General features: G+C 34.7%; 1 protein-coding gene across 1 annotated transcript in view; it reads right to left on the bottom strand.

Moving 5' to 3' along the window:
* LOC140152139 (uncharacterized) overlaps nt 1-24,871 on the bottom strand; it is a 71,374-nt gene that overhangs the window by 23,397 nt on the left and 23,106 nt on the right. The window contains exons 5-6 of the mRNA XM_072174437.1: nt 20,965-21,141; nt 837-897 (exon numbers count right to left, since the gene is read on the bottom strand). Of these exons, the coding sequence (XP_072030538.1) occupies nt 837-897; nt 20,965-21,141 (238 nt within the window). The remainder of the gene's footprint in view (nt 1-836; nt 898-20,964; nt 21,142-24,871) is intronic.

Below are 24,871 nucleotides of genomic sequence, written 5' to 3'. Positions count from 1 at the left end.
CACAAAATCTGTGTCACACATGCATGTAAACCATGTCACATACAGCAATTTTATAAAATAGTATTTCCCTTACTTTCACAAAATAATAAGGATAACACTTGAACAATTTTAAACATAATAGTCTTGCACCAAAATGCTGGATAAGATGCTGTTTCCAATCAATCCTGTTATTTCAAGTATAATACTAAATCCCCTTGAACTGATCAGAGCATGTAGCTTTATGTAATATAAGATCTAACCTCACCTATATGTAATATTAGATCATATATTCTGTTCATTCAAGTGAATCCAATTTAAAACAAACAGTGGCAGTCTTCACCTGTGGCAGTACCGATCACACACTTCCATACAGATTGGGAAAGACAAGATACTGATTCGTTATTTTTCCAAGGATAGCGAGGGCCAAGTAAGTTTGCGTAAGCATGATAAGGGGAAGCATCATATTAATAACATTTCATCACCCTAATAAGATAATTAAATTGCATAACTCCGTCTGCAACCAAAATTGGTGACCAATCATGTTTAAAATAAAATTAAAACAAAGATTAGTGAAGAAGTATGTTTACACTGTTTTAATCATGTTTTTTTTTTTTTTTTTTATGGATTTATTATTGTATTAGGGTTACAATCTTTATTAATTGCCTAAATACCAATTGGAAAAAGGAGTAAACAAAAACAGCACCGGTTAGAGTTTACCATTTAACAAGAGTTTACCATTGTTATCACTTGGCCAGTAGTCACGATGAATCACATTAAATAAATGAGGGTTAGCTTTCTAAAATAAAATATGTAAATAGTTTTACTTAGTTTTACAGTAATACATAGTAAATACATACCATCTAATGGATTAGTCAGTCCGCTACTGACCCAGTCAAACTCAACTTTAGCTACAGGTTCCTGTATAAAAGAAAAAATGAATGCAAATAAATTTGTTAATTGTCAAAACAGAAACTTTGTGAGGAAACTTGTACTCAAACCAAAGCAACAATTTGTTCTGCTCTCAGTTTGAACACCGAGGGTGTTTCGTTTCTATCACTTCACTGTTTCACAGACGCATGATAATAACCCACCTCGGATGATTATAGACAATGTAGTTGTACATAAAAAGACAAAAAGTAGTCTCAAAGCTTGGGAAGATTTTAAAATCCAATGCAAATGCATCCGCCTCTTCCCTCCCCGATAACTCATAAACAAGCTTGAGATGCTTGGAACCAGTGTTCGAAATTTTGGTTGTCCGGTTGCCCGGGACAACTAAAAAAGTCGCAGGACAACCAAAAATACTGATTTGGTTGTCCACGGACAACCATAAATCTAGCCAAAAGTCACATTTGTAGGCCTACGGACAACCAAAAACTTAGACGGACAACCAGAAATTGTAATCTGGTTGTCCGTGGGACAACCATTTATTTTTCCTAAATTCGAACACTGCTTGGAACTTTCAAACTTAAGGTCTTATAAAAATAATTAAATATTTTCACTACTTTTAAGTGTTGATCACACCAACAAATGCTATCAACAAAATGCTTTTTTATTCTTACCAACATTTTTGGGTATTTTTGTATATAAAGAAAAAAATCAGAGTGAAGAAAAAAATGAATTAGTAAATTTCTGCGAGACAAATTTGCACTGCATAACAAACGGGCGCGGCAGCTTTGAGACAGACTTTTTTGTCTGATAACAGAAATTTGGTTTTGATCAAGTAAATGAGTAGGATGCCGGTAGATTTGATTTTGACACATACTGCCATTAGAAGTGTTTAATTTATTCATGCAGCTTATCATTTTAAGTAACATGAAAGTAAACAGAGCTTATGAAACATTTGTAAGTCAATTCTGTGTAAAGTATTTTCAGAACATTGGTGCCTGTATAAATGCATAGAAACATTAAATGGGGAAAAACACATTAAAAACTTGATTCTACCTGTAGGACAAGAAATACATTTTGTTTGATCACATCATATATTCATATATTGGCTATATCTGAAGGGTAGACACTCAGCATTTGAAAGACATACGTGGTACTGATTTTAGAGAATGTGTATGGGCTTTGGGAAATATTTCAGAAATGTAGGTCCTGTGGGAATAGACTCTTGAGCCGAGAGTAAAATAATATGCAAATTTTTCTCACATTTTACATTTGGAATTTTAAACCAAGTTTGTCACTTGCAGGGATTTTGTGAATAGGATGCTAAATCATAGATGGTTAAATAAATGCCATCATGTCACAACCTGGATCCATAATGCAGAAAATGAAGAACTTGACTATGAAAAAAAGACAATTACACAATACATAACCTGTTAATATCAAAACCATCCCCAACCCAATAATAGTACATCATGTGTGTGTGTTTGAGTGGTTAGGTTTTTTGGTAGTTTGTCTTGTGCTTTCACATATTCAAGGTCCATAATGTAATGTCTTGTTTGTCGATCATCCACATGCCTAGAAAAAGTGGGGACCTAGGCTCCGGAACCATGTTCCAGAAAAATGTTGCCATTTGGAACGAAATTGTTGTCTTTTAATAAAGAAATACATCAAATTTAATGGAAAATTTTACAAGGAGAATTTTGAATTTGTTCCCAGAAAATAAATATTATTTCCAGGTATGATAAGTCACGAAATATATGACATTGCTGTTTGAATTAACCAACATAATTTGGGTACACTGTGTAGGTAGTCTATTTAGCTGTTATTTAAATTGCAAATGTTAATGTCCTTGTGCAGTAGGAATCTAATTATGCAAACCTAAAGCATTCATGTTCTCCTGCAATTCTAAGCCATAAAAACATGGAAGGTTGGTCTGTAGTGAAAGTATATGCATTAAGCATGTTAAGAAAGCTTTGAAAATGCCAAGGGTAATTGATTCCAACCTAACCATAACAATTACATGGGTTCAGGTTATGATTGTAACATACATAAAATATAGTACCCAGCTTCCAATCAGAAGTGCATTGACCCTGCAAGTCTGGAGTATAAAAGGATTTGGCAATGTTGTTCTACAGGTTAACTCATTTTTGAAAATTATATCATCTCCATGGACAAGTATTCTTTAAGTACTTTTTTGGAGTCAAGCAAACAAGAATCAAGAGCTTCATATGGGTTTCATAGTAAACATACACATGATGTAACTATGTACTTAGTACAGAATTTACCTTGTATTGTATTTAAAATTGGATATTGAACAGACATTGCAAAAACATGAGCAGGAAAGTTTGTGATGCCAACAGTATTATTACTACAACCCTTGTTCATAGATTATGTATACATGTCTCAATGTCAATTACACTTTTGAATCAATAATATATTTCTCTTGGTTGTGTGGGTTAAGTTGTGCATTGAGCTTGCACTTTAATGTAGTGACTATATTTTATCGTTTGAATATTAAAACAGGGACAATATGTCCTTCCTGAGAGATTAGAAAAAGCAAAAAAAATAAATTAAAATCATTCTAAACCCAAAGTTTTATCCTACCCAGATGGAGTCAAACTTATTGTAACAAGTTGTTGCATGGGCAGAGACAGATTAATACCAGCCAGGACTTATCCATTCAAACTCCAGGCTATGATGCCGAGTATTAGCAAACAACCACTATGGTACAAGAATAGATAGGAGGAAAGAACTTGGAAGACATCCAATTTTAGATCCAGGAGGAAAAACTGAAGTACCTGGAGAAAACAACTGCTATATGAAAATCAGCAGCAGTGCTTACTTGCAACACAATCATGGTGTATTGACCCTATGCTTCTGTGGAGAGACAATGCTGGAAAATGTTAATTTCCTGTGAAGATAAGACAAATTTTTTGCAAAGATAGTCAACATTTTAACAATTTCTCATGTGTTTCTTAAATGGGAAAGCAAAATTTCCCAAATTCCAAAATTTCTCTCCAAATCCCAAATTTCCCCGTAATAAGTTTCCTGGATACCAATTTTTGTCCAGTATACATTTTAACCATGATAACAATTACATATTCCAGTCATACTTGTTGGAAAGAAACAAATAAGAAACATGACCAAATTTTCTACCAGACAGCGTGGAGTGGAGTCCATCATCACGTATTGCAAGGTGTCCCACTGATTATTAATAATGTTCCCCTGAGTAACTTGAGAACATGTTCACCTCATAATCTATGCATTAAATCCAGGCTTGCCCCAATTCTTTCCACTCTCAAATAATCCCCTGTCACTGTCCACAATGTGTTATGATTTGTAACCTTTGACCTTTTCTTATTTCCCTGACATGAATCCTAAACCAATCTTTACCTGCTGAAGTTGTCCAAATGTTTATCTTGTCTGTAGAAAAGATAACTTTGGTTTGAAAATCCCAGCACATACTCTACAAAATGTAATCCTGTCTTTTGGAGTTGTTGCTTAATGCAAATGAAAGCAAAAAACATTCTGTATGACCAACTTGACATAAAACATTGCTTATCTTCAGTAGATAGCAAGAGGAACATTTCTTTATGTGCCTTATTTCTTCACACCAGCTTTTTTTACTATCTTCAGTAGATAGCATGAGTGACATTTCTTCAGGTTTGTATTTCAGCACACCACCTTTGCTATCTACAGTAGATAGCATGAGTGATATTTCTTTAGGTGTCTATTTTTTCAGACCACCTTTGCTATCTACAGTAGATAGCATGAGTGACATTTCTTTATGTGCCTTATTTCTTCACACTACCTTAACTATCTTCAGTAGATAGCACAAATGACATGTTTTCAGGTGTCTATTTTCTCAGACCACCTTTGCTATCTACAGTAGATAGCATGTGTGACATTTCTTTATGTGCCCTATTTCCTTATACCATCTTCTTCATTAGATAGCACAAGTGACATTTCTTTATATCTCTTCATACTACCTTTGCTATCTATAGTAGATAGCAATTTTAGGTGTCTATTTCTTCACACCACCTTTGCTATCTACAGTAGATAGCATGAATGGCATTTCTTTACGTGCCTATTTCTTCACACCACCTTCATTACTATCTTCAGTAGATAGCTTGAGTGACATTTTTAAATGTCTATTTCTTCACACCACCTTTGCTATCTACAGTAGATAGCATGAATGACATTTCTTTATGTGCCTATTTCTTCACATCTTCTTTCCTATCAACAGTGGATATCAATAGGAAAATTTCTTTATGTGAATTATTTCGTCACACTACCTTCATTACCATCTACAGTAGATAGCACAAGTGACATTTCTTTATGTGTCTATTTCTTCACACCGCGCCTTTGCTATCTACTGTACAGCAGATAGCATGAGTGACATTTCTTTATGTGCCATTTTCTTCACGTCTTCTTTGCTATCAACATTAGATAGCATGAGTGACATTTCTTAATGTGCCTTATTTCTCCACACCACCTTCTTTACTATCTACAGTAGATAGCACAAGTGACACTTCTTTAGGTGTCTATTTCTTCACACCACCTTTGCTATCTACAGTAGATAGCAAGTGGAATATTTCTTTATATGCCTATTTCTTCACACCACCTTCTTTACTATCTTCAGTAGATAGAAGGAGTGGTGACTTATTTCTTCAAATCATCTCTAATGCTTTCTATGGCAGATAGTGTGAAACACTTTGTTTCCCTGTTGGAAGTTGTCTTATCCCCTTACATCAACTATTATGCAAGGGTGGAAATAAGATCTTTTCTACATATCAGGACTCAGTTTGGGTAAAAACCAAGGCCTGGTTCACATGGATTTAGTCAGACCAGGACTCATTTTAGTCTAAACTGGATCACTTTTGTTTTTGTAACAGTCAGAATTTAAGCCAAAATGTTCCAATATCCAATGACACAGTTCAATAGTCTACTTCTAACAGTAATAGCTCATATTCTGATATCACATTGCAGAGACCCCATTTTGATTCACCATTTTCTATTTTTTTGGTTATTTTAATATGTATACACTAATTGTGATGGGCTATATGGTTCAGGACAAAAAGTGTAGCCTGGTGTTGTGATTTTTAATTTCAATGGGCTACAGTAGGAAATTTGCGGGCCTGAAACAATGCCCCTGCTCCTATGTAATGTACTTAGATATTACAGATATCTGAGGTATATGTGTAGATATCTTGACTGCTTTTCCTTTGCATGTTGCTGTTACTTTTTATGCACTACCTTCTTTAAGGCTATCTAAAGTAAACAGCATGGTTGTTGTTGCAAGGTTACATGTTTTGGCTTATGCCAGTTACCAATCATCTTTGATTTCATCAAACTCTTTCAATTAAGTACCATTAATTACTGCAAGTGCAAGACTGTTTACTTATGGGCTTCTTATATAAAATTGAAGCCTTATAAACATTTCATTTGCAACAATTAATTCCACATTCTCTCTCGCATATAAACCTTGAATCAAACATTTATAGGAGTATTGGCTATGAAGTCAAGAGTCCCATTCCGGAAGACAACTATAACAAATTCAGGAATGCTAACTTATAATTTTTCCGATGCTGCTTGTTTGATCGACAATCAACAATGATAATCAGAACCCGATCATGTCCCCATAGTCCTCACACGAGGGCGACTCCTATTGGTTCATGGGCCCTGACAGCAACAACAATTGCCCAGCAATGACCCGACCAGGAACAATGGAATCGTCAATTTTCCAAGCATGGTTAAATGAGTTTTACTTTTGCTGCGCCTTGTAAAACTTAATTTTCAATTTCAATATTTTTTCTTTCACTCAGAATTACTAAATTATAGAATGCAACTTTAGTAATAATATTAATAGTACTTTTTACCACAGAGCGTGGGTGTATGTGGGGGTGTGGGTGTACCTTACACAGGCCATCAAGTTGCAAAACATATTCTTTTAATTTGTTGATAAACCCTGTTAAAATAATAGATTTTTGATTAAGATGGGTGATATGTAATTGAGTAATTAGGCTAAACTGCCCTTGGCATGGTTATTATGTCAGATCTTCCCAGTACAATTGATATCATTAATTTAGTTAATTTTGTTCCCATTCCCCAAACAATATGGCAATCAAGTCTTAATCAGTGCAGAGTAATTTATTTTCTTGGAACTTCTGTCTGGCTTCCCTATTTTTATAGTTAAGGCCACCTGTTTCACATATAAATTTCACAAGTACAGAATTGTTCTGTAATGCTGCAATCAAGTCAAATTATGTTTGAGCACATGGCCATCAATGTGATGCATCTTTATCAAAGATTCTCTAAAATCTGGCTAAAATGTGTTGTTCATCTTTGAATCAACCTTTCAATGCTGCTTTGTAACAGAACTGTTACTAAAAACAATGCTGTAATCAGCAGGGCCGTAGCAAGTGGGGCGGCCGGGGATGCCATGGCCGCCCCACTTTTTGAGATTTTTTTAACGTTTTTCTTTGTATCTTTATTTCAATATGGGCATAGATTGTAATTTGGACAACCCATATTTGTGATGGCCGCCCCACATTTTTCCACCTTGCTACGGCTCTGGTAATCAGGCCAAACTATATTTGTGAGCATGTGGCCATCAATGTGATGCTTCTTCGTCATTATTTTAGTAACAACACTTGTTATCCAAACCATCTAAACAATACTGCAATCAAGTCTTTATAACAGAACTGTTACTAAAATTAAAACTATGCCGTAATCAAGTCAAATTATGTTTGTGAGCACGTGGCCATCAATGTGATACTACTTTATCAAAGCTTTGCTCAAACACATGCGTAAAAATGTGCAATTTAGTTTCTCACGCTTTTCTAGCAATGTGCCTAAAGCATGAGTTTGAAAGTCGTACGCACACAAAGCACACACTTTGCGGGTAGAACCTCGTTTTTAGATGACCGAGCCATCGGTGAATTCTGGCCAAAATAAGTTTTGTAACATGATACACAACTTGAGGTTAGGTTGAACAAATTTTAATCTTTCTCCAGAGTAGGCCAGTGCACATAAACGTTGAAAAAAAAAAAACCAGTGCATCCGGCCGAAATAAGTCCTTGGAACGCTTGATACACTCAAGCGAAATTCGTCAGAAATTTCATATGATCATGGAAATGACGATATTTTGCCTAGGAACAAGCATGACATCTACAACAATGATTTGCCCTTCCCCTCTCCCCATCAATCAATGTTGGAACACATTGGGAAACCGCTGAAGACATTGGCATTTCTCCACATTGAACGGGGGAGAGGGGGTGAGAGTTTTCCGTTATTTACACGCAAGCGTTCCAAGACTTTTTTCGATGATTGTAGGTTGCCAAGACAATCTATCTACTGCCCTCTGTCAGCAATAGCTGGCCACAAGACTGTACCTGTACACTATACAACAGCAAAAGGATTCTGTAATCAATGCAATTGGCATGTACATTTTGTACAGCTGCAGTATGATGTGTTTAACATATGGATCCACTTCATTAATTTTATGCGATATTCTCTATGTAATTACTAATGAGTGAATAGTTGAAAAGGATAAACTCATCATTAACATCTGTGACCTTTCTGTGAAGCTTACAAATATGATCACTTATTATTATTAAATTTAACATTTTGCATTTTTAAAAACATTAGTTGCTTCATCTCAATTATCTATTTTGATGTGTATTGTTGAGAAAGCAAACAAAAATACTAGAAGAATCAATTTGACAAGTGGCATCACTCAATGCCATGGTATATTGTAAGAGGTAGCACACTTAATGTGGGTAGCTATATCCATTTGGTGGTATGATCCATGGGTACATTTTACACAATTGGAGGACAGTATAGCTTTTGGCATACCCTACGAAGTAGGACAAAAACATCCATAGAACATTACAAGACGGTCACCATGATAAATGACAACAAAGCTACATTCATCAACCAATTAACTTTTTTTTAAATTATAAATAAATAATGTATTCATAAGTAACATTAAAATAGTCCCATTAGTGTTAGTACATAATTCTGAGCTATGTCCATTTTTTTGATTGGAACCCACTGACCATTGTCAAACATATTCTGATTATGCCAATGCAGATAACAATGGAAAGACATTACATTAATACTATGTATACAAAATATCTTGAAAAGACATTGAAGTCAGAAATAGCAATGTAAGAAACCTAACAATACTCAAAGACACCCTGGTCTGGAAAAGATCAATGAAACAAAATGGACATGGGCAGATTCTATGACAAGAGATGAAGATCTGGAAAATAGAGCAAAGGCAGACAAAAAATGAAGATAAATCATCTTGTACAGCAACTCAGGTAAGAATGACTGGTACTTCAAGAGCACATCTTGGTAGTAGTGTAGTGCCAAACAACCTATGTTAGGTGCTGTAATTGCTGTGAATCTGTCATACCAAGGGCTGATGTGGTGAACTGATTAAATTTATAGGCAAAAATTAACTGCTTCGTAGCGTTGAGTTCTTGCCTGTTGGCAGAAAATTATTGATGTCATGAATACCAAGTGTTTACATCTATAGCATACATGTAGAAACTATTACAAGTATTATATGCACCAATGCAAACTCATTTTTTAGAATGTATTGTGAAATAATTTTTCTTGTTGATTTGGAATCTGATGTTGAAGTTGTTCACTTGAAATTGGTAAATGGTGAAAACTTCCCACTTTTCTACATTGTATCATAGTCTGTAAATCACGTTTTGAGCAGCACAAGTTGCTAATTCATTTGCTAAAATTTGGTATAAATAATAGCCTAAACCAGAGACGATGGCATATTATGCATACTGCTCTTTTCCATGCATACAATCACTTTTTAATTTGCCTTGATTTCCTCAGAGGATATGAAATTCTACTCTTTTACCCATGCATTTCTCCATCATTAAATATGCATCTTTTGTTCTTGTTGCTTCTTTTTAAATAAATTGCCACATTTAGAACCAACTCCTCAGTGATATAGGAGAAATATTTTTTTTATCTTCATGTATTTTTATTATGATATAGGAGAAATATAATACCACATACCTATTTTCCTGAAGTTACTAGCTTTTCCAAAGTGCTATTTTGATATAAATAAACCCCAGAAAAATTTAACTTCTGGTTACAAAATTATAGGAAATTTATCAGTTGCTGAAACAATATGAAACAGAAGAATTTGAGCATCTTTTTCCTCAAAATCAATGTTAGCAAACATTAGACTCATTCCCCTTGATCATGTCACACACTTCAACCTGTCAAATAGGCTATGACACTAATGACATCATGAAAATTGATTTGCCCTACAAGAGACACATTTTTCTTGATCACATCGCATATATTCATCACCTGATAAAAGGGTAAGCGACTACAAAATGAAAATCCATCAACAACAACTAATTTATCAATTGTGCACTGAAAAAACATTTTGTAATTTTGACGTGTCAGGACAATAATGTGAATTATCAATATTAACTGCGTACTGAACAACTACAAAGTAATTTTGCTGTGTAAGGGCAATAACGTGATGACTACCCTCATGTTGGATTTTGAAATTGCATATTGCAATAAGTTTTTGAACATTTCCAAACAAATATCTCATCTGAAGTCAAGTCAGTAGCTTCGGAGATTGTTTCTCAAGTGATGTAAGTTGCTCCAGAAAGCACTACCCTATGACTTGGCATCTTAATGGATACTAAGTGCAAATAACAAACAGATAATAGCTTCTGTACATCACTATAATGTATTGCATCCAAGCCTGGAAACAAGCAGGCGCCGAGCGATTTTTACCCTACGGTTACCGAGTTTTGACGCCTGGATCCAACCAGAATTACACGCCCAGGCGCCAGAGAAAATCTGAATTTTGCGCCCGGTATATATGACCATTATTGCTCCATTTTGACAAGTTCAGTGCACAGGAAATGGCCCAGTAGAACTTCGTCAGGCAAGCTCATTTCCACTCAAAATATTGGCCATTTCCAATGTATTTTCAACAAAATGCAGTGCCAAATCTTATCTTTTACCTAATATTTAGCCAATTTTCCTTGATATTTGCGTTCAGGGCTCATAATTTTGGCAGTATTTTGCCTTGTTTTCTGGTTAGGTGATCACGATGATCGCGATCATGAAGGCGGCCATCTTGAATTTGGCCTATGTGTTTCTAGATATTGTTTTTCCTAAAGTCATGAAAAAGGCAGCCAAAAAAAAATAAAATAAAATAAAATAAAATAAAATAAAATAAAATAAAATAAAATAAAATAAAATAAAATAAAATAAAATAAAATAAAATAAAATAAAATAAAATTTAATTTAATTTAAAAAAATTAAATTAAATTAAATTAAAAAATTGAAATAAAATTAAAATTAAATTAAATTAAACAAAATTAAAATAAAATTAAATTAAATTAAATTAAAATAAAATAAAATGGAAAAAATCAAATAAAATAAAATAAATTGAAAGTCTGTTCAGATAACATCTCAGGTGAGCATCGAAAGCTGTAGAAATATCAAAAATAAGCATTTTGATACTTTCAGAAAAACGACTCCTGGCTCTTTAAAAATGGCTCCTGGTTCACTAGAAAATTACAGGACCAGGAGCCGCTTTTCCAAATGTTTGGCTCCTGGTTCAGACCGACTTATTTCCAGGCCTGATTGCATCTTGCTTTCAATAGGACAATAAATAAGCAAGAACATTATTAATTGGCAAATGTCAAATGAGGCTTCTAAAATTAACATGCTGCAATTTGTCTACAAGGTTCAAGCTGACAGCTTAAAGGGCCATTATGAGATTTCACACAAATTACACCATCAAATTTGGGCAAAGTCCAGTTTTTCACATTTACGCAATATTTGTCCATACTAATCAGCATCTGAAAAAGTGAAGCTCAATTTGTGTGAAAATTCATGATTTTGTAAGTTCCGGATCTGAAATTTGATTCCACAACACACTTCAATAGGAGGAAAGCTTAACAATATGTTAAGCTTTTCTTAGCGGAGCTCACAATATGTCCCTTCTTTTCAATATTGCCAATTTTTCTCCCTAAATTACTGCTCAGTAGGCTCTTCAAAATAAGGCAATGATTCCTGATTTGATTTTAATCTTTCTCTCAGAGCCCCTTTAAATCAAAATTCAATTTACTATTTATACCGAAGTGAAACAAGAATATCCATCCTTTGTTTCATAATCTACAAGGAACAGTAATGACAGTATAGGCAAAATTGCTGGCCATCAACATTCTTTCTTATATTCTGAAAAGAGTTGTCATTTAAAGTGTGATTACAGTATCATCCCTAACAAACTTGCCTCGATCATGCTTGAAACACTGGCACATTAATTTGCAATGTGGCGTATCATTCATTCCATGCCATGCCATAATGAATAGGGCGTATGTAATCCAATCTAAGTGAGCATACATGAATCTGATTCCTAATGAACAAATCACACTTGGCGTCAGAAACCGTGTCTGCATTCGTTCCACTCAATATTCCTAAGTAAAATGACTTGCTGTATAGTCAGGTATTTTTAAACTGGTGTATTTCACCATAACTAAAATGTGTCCCAAATAGTCTGATTCTCACATTTTTTCCTATGTAATTCTTAGAGGCCCTCTCCCCCAGTATACCATATCTGCTTAAGATGGCATAAGCCTGCACATTTATGCACAATAAAATGAACTTGGAAATCTAACCAGTTTGTTTTCAAACTGAGCATTATATCATCTTCCCATGTGTTAGAGTAATCAATGAATAATTTACATTTTTTGTACACCCACCAATGTGATTGCTCAATCCTACTGATAATTTTTTTTCTTTTAAATTTGCTGGTCCAAAATTGAAGATCACAAAAATTAAACTCTCACAAAAATTTCCCACCAAACAGCACTTCATCAGCTGCTCCTCTTGCCTTTTTCTTGGAATTAAAGTGTTGTAGTGAAGCCTCTGCCTCACTTAATATAACAAGAATCACATCATCCTAATGTTAATTTGGCAATGGGCTATTGTAGTTGAAATCCATGCACCCCCAATGGAAGAAATAACCTAATCTTCCACACAGGTAGTGTGAATTTCAGGTTACCTGAATGGGTAACTCCATTTGAAATCTAGACCCCCTGTGTGAAAAATTCTCTTCCAGAGGGGGTGGATGGATTTCAAATGGAACAGCCCAATGATGCAGACAAATGTGTATTTTAAGTAGATGGTGCAGATGACACTCATTTATCAATACTAATTGAACAATATTACATTCAAGGATTATATACATGTATGTCTGTAATAAATTGATATTGTATTTTGAATGCTTTCGTTAAATGTCATAATCCATGTGATGGTATTTGTATTATGATGCTGGTAGAACTAATCGTATACACGCAGACACTTTCATGAGTATGCCAACTCAGATGACTATATAAGGAGGGTCAAAATCCGCATAATAGCTCATAATATTAATATTTTAGTGTAAACAAAATAAACACATTACATGGACCAATAAACTATGACCAGGTCAAAAGTTGTGACACTCGACACTTGTCATTGAAATAAAAATATTGTCATTTTAAGGGAAATATATTTTAAGGGTAAAATTTCCACACCATAAAATGAAAAGCCTTTGGCCTGAGCTTCGAGGCTCAAGAAATTGTAATCTCTTGCAACCAGCATCCACATTCATAACAAATATTTACATAAAAATAAATGTATTAGAAACATGTACATGTAATCAATATTCTGTAGCTGAAATCTTGCTGCACATACAGAATGACTTTCCACTCGGACTAGTAAGCCCCCAGTAATCATAACAGATCAATGCAATATACTTTTCATAGATCTAATCACAGCTAATATGACTTCAAGCCCCAAAGTTATTATTTTAGGGACAAGATTGTATTTGACATGCCAATACACATATTACTGCATGCTATTAGATCCTGAAGGGACTGTACATGATATTTTAACTAACAATGTGACACTCTGTTTTTAAAAATATTTTTCCCCACATCCGTTGAAAACTGTGTGATATGCTGGGTCTCCTTATATTTATTTATGTTTTCTTTGAACTTTCTTCTCTTTTTTTGAGTTCCGGGATGGGTTCATTCATGTCTCTGAGGTTAGACTGAAGAGAGTGAGTAGCAAAATCTTTCTTGCAGTGCTAAAAATCAAACCTCTTCCAAAGTACACACATTTATTTCTGCATTCAAATAAAGCTTTTCCATGATATTTTCAGCTTCCAATTTAATTTACGTCCCTCCAAAAATAAATACTATAAATTTAAACCAGCATATCATAAATGAAGGCAGACATGCTCCAATCCAAAAATAGGGATAGGGCCCTGGATTGGGGTCAAATTATATTTCCAAGAGAGAGAACTTCATGACTGTCAGTCTAACCAACTTCCTATTATTGGCTAAAGACTCATGGTGAGTTTAAAATTGTAGATGAACAAATGATAAATATTTCAGGTGATTCTGTTCAGAAGATCGGACTTCAAATGTGTATTCTTGTGTACACTTATTAGAATGAATATGGACCTGCACGAGACGAATGGGTCATGCCCTTGGACTTGTACTTCAATTCAAAACCAATTCATTAATGCCCCCTCTCTGGCACGGAATACAAATAACGGCAATTACTCCTCTATTCTGATCTGAAATAGAAGACGGTGCAACTGACCTTTGCACAACTACATCTTGGCTCTTCTCAAATTCAAATTTGGCTATATATGTGATGCATAAAAGAAGCTGGACTGTTATTGAGTGTTTGTATTCATCTATCTGCCTGTACCAGTCTCCCTATACATGCCAAAATAGCCAGATAACACGTTTCACACCTTATTACAAAGTGTCACATATCACAAAAATAACTATTCCTCACAAATATAGACATTTCCATTTCTTGTTGTGTTACCGAGTTGAAATTTTCAACAGATGCTCGTTAACGTCTCTGTGCTGTAAGCGTAAGCACATTAAGCGCAAACCTTTAGTGGTACAAGCAATCAATATGCATGAAAATAGGAAGGCATGGATTTTATTTATAAGCAACTAGAGATAAGACAGAAGCGGTGTGAGAAACAGGTCACAGAAATGCTGCTGAACACATCAACCAAGGAAGGAAAAGGATTTATTCCATTCCACTCCAGAAAAGGTCATGTAGGAGATGATTAGAATGATATAAATTCCGAATACCTTTAACAAATAAAACAATTGAAGAGCTAAATTTAGAGATTGAAAAAATATTTTGGTGTGATATATTTCCAGGTCATGCACTCACAATATGGCTTAAGACTCTGATGCATGCATGTACTTTGCAATTCAGTTTCAGTTCAGTTCAGACAGGGGTAATAATGCCTTCAAACAGAATCAATAGTATTGGCAACGTGTGTTCGGGATCGTATAAGTACCTTCCTGGTTGTTTACATGTTTGTGGCTCAAATGCTGGATGCTGAGCTAGCATACAAAAGCTTTAGAACGACAACAAAATTCTTTTGATACATTCAGGGTTTTCATGAGGCCAGGATTAGGGTAAGCTTTTAACAAAATTGAATTTATGTGATAGTATTTTGTGACATTTCATATTTTCATGGATTGGCAGATTTACTTTAGTTTATTACCTTTATTGCACAATAAAAACATCAAAACTGGACATGTTGTGCAAAAGGAAAACCCCTCACAGACACAAAGGTCCATCCTTGAATCACATATCACTCAAAATACACAATTGCACATGCAAACTCAAAATATACACATAGTTAAAATATCAATACGCTACAGAGTAAGACAAATTTATAAATAGTAAAAGTAATTTAGCTAATTAAAAGGTACCTGCATCATATTCCACCAATTTTTGTTTTTTATGAAATGGAGACTGGGGAAGACTGATAGGACTGGAGTAACACTTTACATGGGGAGATCAAATTGCAAGTAACTGGGTATGAATAAAATATTCAGAGAGCTCATGGAGTCATGTTTTAAACGAAGGGGATTAATGACCATCCTGATATTGCAAATGCGGTTTAAAATGTTTGGCTGAAAATGTTGGTTCTGTATTTATTAGGAATCAGGATTGCAGTTAGAAAACCATAGACTACATAAATTTGATTGATGTAAAGTAGTCTTGAAAATACTAGCAATACTATTTCCAGACAAATGAAAAACAAAAGACAAAAAGAAACAATAACAATCTTAGCAGAACAAGACAATTATTATCCTTTCATTATTATTCAACAACAATATAATATTTACAATGTAATTACTGCTAGGCATGTACGCTTAATGCTCTCATTCAATGCTACATGTATTTAAAGAAAAGGGTTTGCCGCAAAAGAAACAGAGGAAAAACTAATGTGGTATGCATGTCTTATTTTTGAAAAAAAGGCAATGCGCTAAGCATTTCTTTATTATTCCATTTTAGACCCTTTTTATGCTTTATGACCAAATTTGAAGAAAAAAAATTGCATGACATTAAACAAAAACCTGAAATGTAATGCTCAAAACTGAATTTTTTAAAAGCTACACCTGCCGTCTCCTGAGTCAGCTCTTTTTTTCTTACCTTGTCTAATGCTTGCACATCTAATGCTTTCCTTCAATAAAGGATGAGCAATAGCAGTACTATTAATAGTTTTCTTAATGTCTTTTTTAAAATATCTTAAAAAATACCTAACATAGCAGAGACAAGCTAATTTACACAATACCAAAAGTGCTTACTCTGGTAATTGGGTGTGCCAAATGAAACATAGTTCTCAATAAATGGACCCAATTTTGGCTCCAAATTTCCTCAAAAAGGTCAAAACAGGGCCTCTGCATTAACACTGCACATCATGCATGTTTTTAAATATATTTCAGTCTGCCAATGAAGCAATCAAACTATACAATTTAAAGCAATATTCAACAGGGCGCTTGTAAATAAAGCTTTTCTTTCACTCGCAACTATACTGCAGGTGCAAGATCTATTAAAGACCAATTTCCCACTGATATCAATAGCCAATAGTGTAAGTATTAGCTAAGAATGAACACCAGTCTTGTTTGTATTCAATCAATTTGGAACATGATCGCACTACTTAACTCCCAAGGGAGAAATTAAGAAGAATATTGAGGAGCGATGTAATTGAGAAAGCCAGATGGAGAATGAGACGGGGATGGAGATGTGCAGAGATAGATAGGAAGATAATACATGATATAAATACAGAGAGAAAGGGAATGAACAATATGATATATATAAACAAAGGTAGACAATGAAGACAATTGTCTGTGTATTTAACATAAAAGTGCAAATTCAGGTCGGCAATTTCATTAATGTGTCTCTTTGTATATACAATCTTATAATGAAGCCTTCTAAATTGAACTTGGTTCATGAAACATAACAGAAGAGGTCCATATGCACAAAACAAGTTAGATCAGGTCTAACTTTAGACCTGGTCTAACAATGGAGATACATTTTTTTTGTAAGTATACGGAGCAGGAACATTATAGAATTTACATACCGAACCATATTCTACTATATTATTGTAGATCCTGTTAAGGGCAAATACATGGAGCTTAATTTAATACGCCTGAAGTTTAATTTTTGTAATTTGCTATTATAAAGGAGGAAAGGAACAGATTAAAGGGATCCCTCCTTTAGTCTAACCCCATAGTTAAACCAGATCTAAAGTTAGACCTGGTCTAACATGGTCCAACTTGTTTTGAGCATACAGACCTTATGTAGTGTTTAAATAGTCATTTGCAGTAAAAAATTTAGTTTGCATTCTAAAAATTAAAAATGACTCTTATTGCTATCATGTAAAGGTTTATTCAGATTTCCTTTTACAAATTAAAGCGTACTGCTAGCCGTCCAGCGCGTATTATTTGCACACTGAGGTACAATGCACACGCGTGACGTCGCCCACGTATACGCGATGGTTAAGCTGTCAAAGGAAACCTGAATAAAACTTTATAACACACAATGAAGGAACTGCTATAAGCTACCACCTTGCAAGTTGTATCAATTGTCGACAATGTGTACAATCTTGGCTCTATCTAGCAGTATTTAATCGATCAATGATCATGTTATAAACCCATTAGTATAAATTTAAAAGGTGGTAAACTGTAATTGGGATATACAATGTAGTTATACAAACCAGATTGGCACTGCAGTAAAAGCTGGCTCATCATTAATATTCCTTGCGTAATTGAGAATCCACTTCAACCACTTTGGGCAGATCTTGATGTTTGAAAATTTCGACTCAAACTAGGTGAACCTATCTTTTACACCCTTACAAAGAGAAGAAGACCTCAATGACCCAGTTTAATTTTCAGCACCTTTTAAAAATTTGACAAAATCAGCTAGTATCATGATTATAGTTGGAAAATGATAACACTGAAATACCTCCCATTTTGTGTTATATATTGATAGAATACCCAATGACCCAGTTTAATTTTCAGCACCTTTTAAAGATTTTAAGAAAATCTGCTAGTATCGTGATTATAGTTGGTAAATAAATACCGAAATATTATACAGACACCTCAAGTTTCTGTTACATATATGTTGAAAAAAGTGGAAACACACACCAAAGTTAACAAGGAAATATGTACCACTTGAAATGCAAAGCATGTCACATGATAAGCCATCCCATTAATTTTTTGTACCACTTGAAGCAAAATTAAACAGCGTGTAGAAACAAAGGAAGATATTAGCATAAATAATTCCTGGTGTTTGCTTCGTCTTGTTCTGTTCCCACGTGTCTTCCTACAAAATACAGTTAAATCAACGCAAGCTGGTTTCTTTCTGTCAATAATAACCTGGAGCTATAAACCTGAGATTATTTCAATTCGCTTTAACAGTATACTTTGTTCAACTCGTAATATTTAAAAAAAGTTATTCATTTGGAATATACATATAAACGCGTAACTTGCACTTGTGTGAATTTGCATTTTAGGGGATGCCAGTCACACAAAATCCAAAGCGCATTCGGAAAGGTGCTGTGCCCAAATGCAAGTACACCATTCTATTCTATTCTATTCTATTCTATTCCAATTCACGATATTATGATGAATCTTGCCCATTCCTAGTTGAATGAAGTATAGCAGTATATTATATTAATGCAAGTGAGTGACACTGCTTCATCTGTAAAATAAACTGACATCTGATGCTTTCCTTGCTATTACAAGCAGCAAATTACTTACACCTTGCATGATTTTAATCACTGATAATATACACGCGTATACATAATTTCCTTTGACGTTGTTTAACCATAAATAAATAAATATTGGGATTATCATTCACAAAGTAGATCTCAAGGTGTTGTTGTCGTGGAGCGCAATTTAATGCAGCAACAACACAAGAGAAAAGGTCAGATTTTAGAAAGCAGGAGGAAAAGCGGCTTTCCAGAAATAACCCTGCAAGGATGGTGATGGATCACCGAACACTGCGTCATATACAACTGACTGGATTACATTGCTATCTACCTAATAAAATACTAATTGTGTATGATAAGCCGTTTACATATTGTCACCAGCTGATATACCTTTGCTCTGTTATTTTGTCATGCCAAACTGTAAATGATGCCGAAATATGAGATGCCATATTTGAGGCATGATGTATTGCTATCTACCCAAGACGACACATTAACTGTGCATGATGATTTGTTGTGTTTCTAACCATCGCTATAAATCTATTCTGTTATTTATTCTAATATAATATAATAATAATATTTTGTCAAGCCTAACTAAAATGTCCAGTGTATCACTGAAATGAGCAGTAACATATGATATTGCTATCTACCCACGATAAGATTTGTGCATGATGTTGTTTTGTTTTCACCAGTCGGTTAGTTGATACAAAATCCTGTTATTTTATCAAGTCTAACTGAAACTGATCACTGAAATGTAAGATGACATTTTAACAGCACATCACTGCTAACAATCTGGGATAAAATACTAATTGTTCATGATGTTCTGTTGTGCTTCACCAGTTGGTATAAATTTATCTGGATATTTTTTATCAAGACTATCAAAAACTGATTGCTGAAGATAACATTTTACCTGTATCGCATTGCAATAAGAGAAGGATGGTTGAAATGAATTGTGACAATACAGGTGCAAGAACCCTTAGGCGAACACATCAAATATTGTCACATACTGTCAAGTAACTGGATCCTCTTGTTTGCCGTCTAACTGTACCTTTGACTTACAATCTATTACACTGTCAGATATCTATGTGAGTTTTGAAGATGTTAATACTATTTTTGTCTTGTTTGGATTGTGTTAGTGTGTCATATGTGCAAAGACTACCTTATATATAAAATTGCAAATATGAAATTGAATCCAACAATTTGTTTGTCTTGTGTTTTCACTGTGTTTTGAGTATGTAAGGACTGAGTGACTTCAAGAAGCTTCTCAAGCTCTACTTCCCCCAGGGCTTCATATCTCTAACATGCTATAAGGTCTAAGTAACAAAAAGGTAGTTGCTGGAAACACTGTAACTATCTTGCACTCAAATGACAAATTGTAATGTCCTCTAAATATGGCAAAAAAATTGTTTGGTTGTCCTCCACCACGAGAACCAAATTTTAAAAACTATACAGCATTTTGTTTTGTCTTGTTTTATTTTACTCTTTACTATGCAAAAGAATATCTAACGAAGTGAATATCCATCTTCACGTAAAGGCTTTATCAAGTAAGTTCAACATATGCAGTTTTGACTATGATATTTTACCCTAAAAGGTTTTTCCGCCCATCCGCTCCTACCCCACAAAACACTTTTATTTATATGGCCAAACTCTATATATTTGATAGGATTGGAGCAATTGGACTATGAAACACTTGTGATCCCTGCAGGTGTCAAAAGCTAGGTAAGGTAAGGATAATATATGAGTAGATTCTAGCATAAACAGATCAATTGTCCCGACATGTTTTATAGCATCATGTTGTAACATTATCCAATGCACAAACACAGTTGATTTCTTTCCCAACAAATTTCCCATTTACCCACAAAACATGCTCGCTGATATGATTTGTAGAAATCGTGGGAGGAAAGAACACAGTCATTTGTATGATTGATGCACTCATGGTAAATTCAAGCTGAAATAAAATCTTTGTTAACTATATTACATGAATGATGAGTAGTGATACTCACATCAGTAGGCGAGGTGATGTTATTGCTAACAGTGGCGCTGCCTGATGTGTGCTCTGGGCTGTCTTCTGTTGAGTCAGTGTCTTCTTGATGTTCAGCTTTCTCTCCTGGTTTACTTGGTGTTAACATGCCGAGATTGGCAGCAAAGATGGGGATACCTGCAGCTTTCTTGGATGCCAACTGTAAATATTAAACACCAGAAACAAAGTATTTTTAACTTTGAATGCTATTTATAATAAATGTCAAGTTGAGAGAAATTTATGGATCAGATAAATAAGTTTTCAGAATAGGTATTAATATAAATGATATGCTGTCAATAATAATAATTTCCTCACATCTGCCTGGAAATTTAATACTCCAATTTATGGAATACTCTCTTCTTAGCAAATTCAAAATGTAATGAAAAATATTTGTTTTACTCTTGAGATGAATATATCATTTTTTATATGCCGCGCTCCCATCTGAAAACTGGATTTAAAAAAAGGAGAAAATAAAAAAAAGATGAAAATGAAAGAAAGAGAGAAAGAAAGAAAGAAAGAAAGAAAGAAAGAAAGAAAGAAAGAAAGAAAGAAAGAAAGAAAGAAAGAAAGAAAGAAAGAAAGAAAGAAAGAAAGGAAGGAAGGAAGGAAGGAAGGAAAGAAGGAAGGAAGGAAGGAAGGAGGGGAAGGAAGGAAGGAAGGATTCAAGCCTTCAAATATTTACTAGAAAATACCAATTTTGTTCACTCAGGTTTTATGCATGGTATTGGTAACAAAATCAATTTCTTACATTTACAAAGAGCCAATGCAAATACACTTAAGCTAGTCTTGTTATTTGATCTTAAGTATGGCATATCAGACAGATCCATGGATGTATTATACTGCAGCTTAGTTCTCTCCTGCGAATTTAGGGCCCCACAATAGATGTATTAACCATTAACATTTCTCCATGCTATTCATATTATACATTGATCATTGTCATTTTGTTCATCCCTAGTCAATAGAACCATTGTAGATATTTCATGTTAATATTTATAGATGCTGAAACATTTTCAACATTTGGTTAGCACTTTTAGTACTGTCCAGGATAAAAAAAGGTTTTTTTTCTAACTGGGATTATAAATGTGACTGTTAAATGTAGCAGCGTGTTAGCCGCAGTTTGTGGCCCTCACAGACTTAGCGAAATGGCGAGGCGTTCAACTGAAGCACATGGCCCTCAAGCGGACTTAGCAAGCGCGTGGCGTGAGGCGTTCAACCCGAAGCGCATAGCGTGAGGTGTTGCTGACACAACCTCTCTGGATAGTATACTAAATAGCAACATTTGCATTCTATCATATAGTGACCACAAAAAAACAAGCTTTACTGTGGTGTAATCATTCAATGTTGACCAGATTCAATTTGAGTTGTTATGAACCAGAATGTTTATGAATAAACAAAACATTATTTTGTTCAAAACACCATCAAAATTTGTAACATGTATGTACAAAGGATGATGAGAATACAAACAAAAGTACAATTCTGCAACATCCTATATTCCTAGTTAGTATTTTATAAATTGCAGCCACATTCTTGGGTGGCAGGAACCTAAATTTAACCTTAAATTTAGTAAGAATTCTGGACACATTCACTGAGACTTATGTAGCACTTAGTGGCATTAACTGTAATGGTATATCAGTATATCTCCAGACAGCTTGAACATGATTTTGGGGCAATCTATTTTCGAAATTGTATTTTTGGTTCTGATAATATCTAGGCAAGGATAATATCTTGACAAATATGATTTGTGGCATACATAAACCAATGATAAACTTGGCATACACAATGTAATAGCCTATGAAATGAACTAATTTTTGCAGCCCGCACATGGAATGCACTCCCGTCTCACATTCCAGCATATTACACCGACACAGCTTCAAAAAGGAGGTTAACAGCAATCTAGGCGCCAACCTGTCAGCTTTATCGTAATGATAACAGCTGTAAATGCCTTGATGTGTTTTGACATAAATAATAAAATAAAAAGTATTAGTCTCATTATGCTTGCATGTTTTCATATGTATGTAAAACACAAATGAAAGTACACAACCATTTTCATTTTGTCATTAAAAGAACCTTGTACTGCTTACACAAGAATGATTGATTTGATACCGCCCATGCTTACTGGTAGATTACCCATTAAGGAGCAATGCCACTTCCACATGTCTGTCACTAATAATACAGCATCAAGAATTTTCTGCAACAGCTAAAAGTAATACTCAATTCTATCTAGACTTAAACCTCACTTTTTTATATATTTCAGCGCAGTGGCATAGCATCATAGGGACACTGTGGAATGTCCCCCCTCCCCATCGATTTGAAAATTGAGCAAATCCTATAGGAAAATTCCCAAAAAGTGGCTTATTCCCCCCAATCAGGTCCGGTGCCCTGCCCAATCAAGGTAAGTACCCCCCCAGGATGACTCAAGCTCAAATTTTGGACTATGCAGTGTATTACATCCCTGGACAACTTGAACATATATGTATTTGGGACAATCTATTTTTTGCCATTGTATCTTTGTCTTTGGGGTCTCGATAATATTTTGGCAAACACAGATAATATCTGGACAATGAGATCAGGTACAGCGTGTCCCAAAAAAATAAGGCCCCTCATTGCACCCTTTTTTTCTCCTATTTTAGAAAAGTTGATCAAGTATATGTTGGTATGTAAAGAAGCCTTTACCCATTAGCTTTAATAAACCGAAACAATTATTTCAATCGGCTCTAAACTTTTGAAGATATGCCCTTTTAAAGAAATGTATCCATTTTTGACTCTGTCCACGGAGGAGGTTTGGCTACTTCAAAGATTGAAAAGTGCATATACCATGCATGAATATAAAACATTCCTCGATGATAACTTTATAAAATAACAACTTTATTTTAGGGAATGAGCTTTACCGGTGGGCTTATGGGTTATGGATTTTGTTAAGTTGTCATTAATTTGGGCGAAATTGGAAATTGATGTGTGATGGGACTTCTTTTGCTATACTTGCAATTACTTATGTTTTTCTCGGTTATGTTATGCCTTTTTGTTTTATTATGTTTCTTACTTTCTTACTTTATTGTTTCTTGCTTTCTTTTTATTGACAACATTAAGTCATTTCTCTTTTTGGAATAAACAGTAGCCCTGAAAAGGGGTGTTTAGTTTGTATTTGGTTCTTTTGAAGTGAGTTTACTGTGCTGCTCTGCCCTCTACCTGGTTGCCTCCTTGACGAATACAGGTTTCAGCCATAGTCCTCATTGCATCAATTGCGTTGGGTACCAACCTTATGCGCCGGATACTTTAAAATATAGCGAGTAATACGTTTGCAAAGATCTTGGATTTTGCCACAAATGATGAAATCAAGTGGTGTGAGGTCTGGTGATCTTGCAGGCCACTCCACAGCATGACCCATCCCAACCACTCTGTTTGCTATCCGTGGGCAGAGTGAAAAACGGGTACTTGTCTTTAAAAGGGCTTATCTTCAAAAGTTGTTAGCCGATTGAAATTTTGTTTTGGTTTATTAGAGCTAACAATTAAAGGTTTCTTTACATACCAAAATATATTTGATCAACTTTTCAGAAATAGGCGAAAATGAGGGCGCAATGAGGGGCCTCTTTTTTTTGGGACACCCTGTACCTGAATGAATGGCAACATATTTTTTAACACATTTGTATTTGTTCAGTGAACACATGATACTGCACATTACACACAAATTTAGTTATAGCCTAGGAATCTTTTGGCTAGTAATAAATTTCGGATTTATATAGCGCCTTTTTCCTGATCTTGATGGATTCAAAGCACTATAACTTCGCTGCCATGGTGAATCATCGCAATTAGATTGCATCAACTAGGCCAGTTGCAGCCGAACCTGGCGCGACCTATCTTAGATTGTAACGTCCCCCAATTTTCTGTGCAGC

Source organism: Amphiura filiformis, chromosome 5 (genome assembly GCF_039555335.1).
Source record: "Amphiura filiformis chromosome 5, Afil_fr2py, whole genome shotgun sequence".
Lineage (NCBI taxonomy): Eukaryota > Metazoa > Echinodermata > Ophiuroidea > Amphilepidida > Amphiuridae > Amphiura > Amphiura filiformis.
Note: the sequence above shows the minus strand (reverse complement) of the source record. Positions and strands in the feature narration are given on the sequence as shown.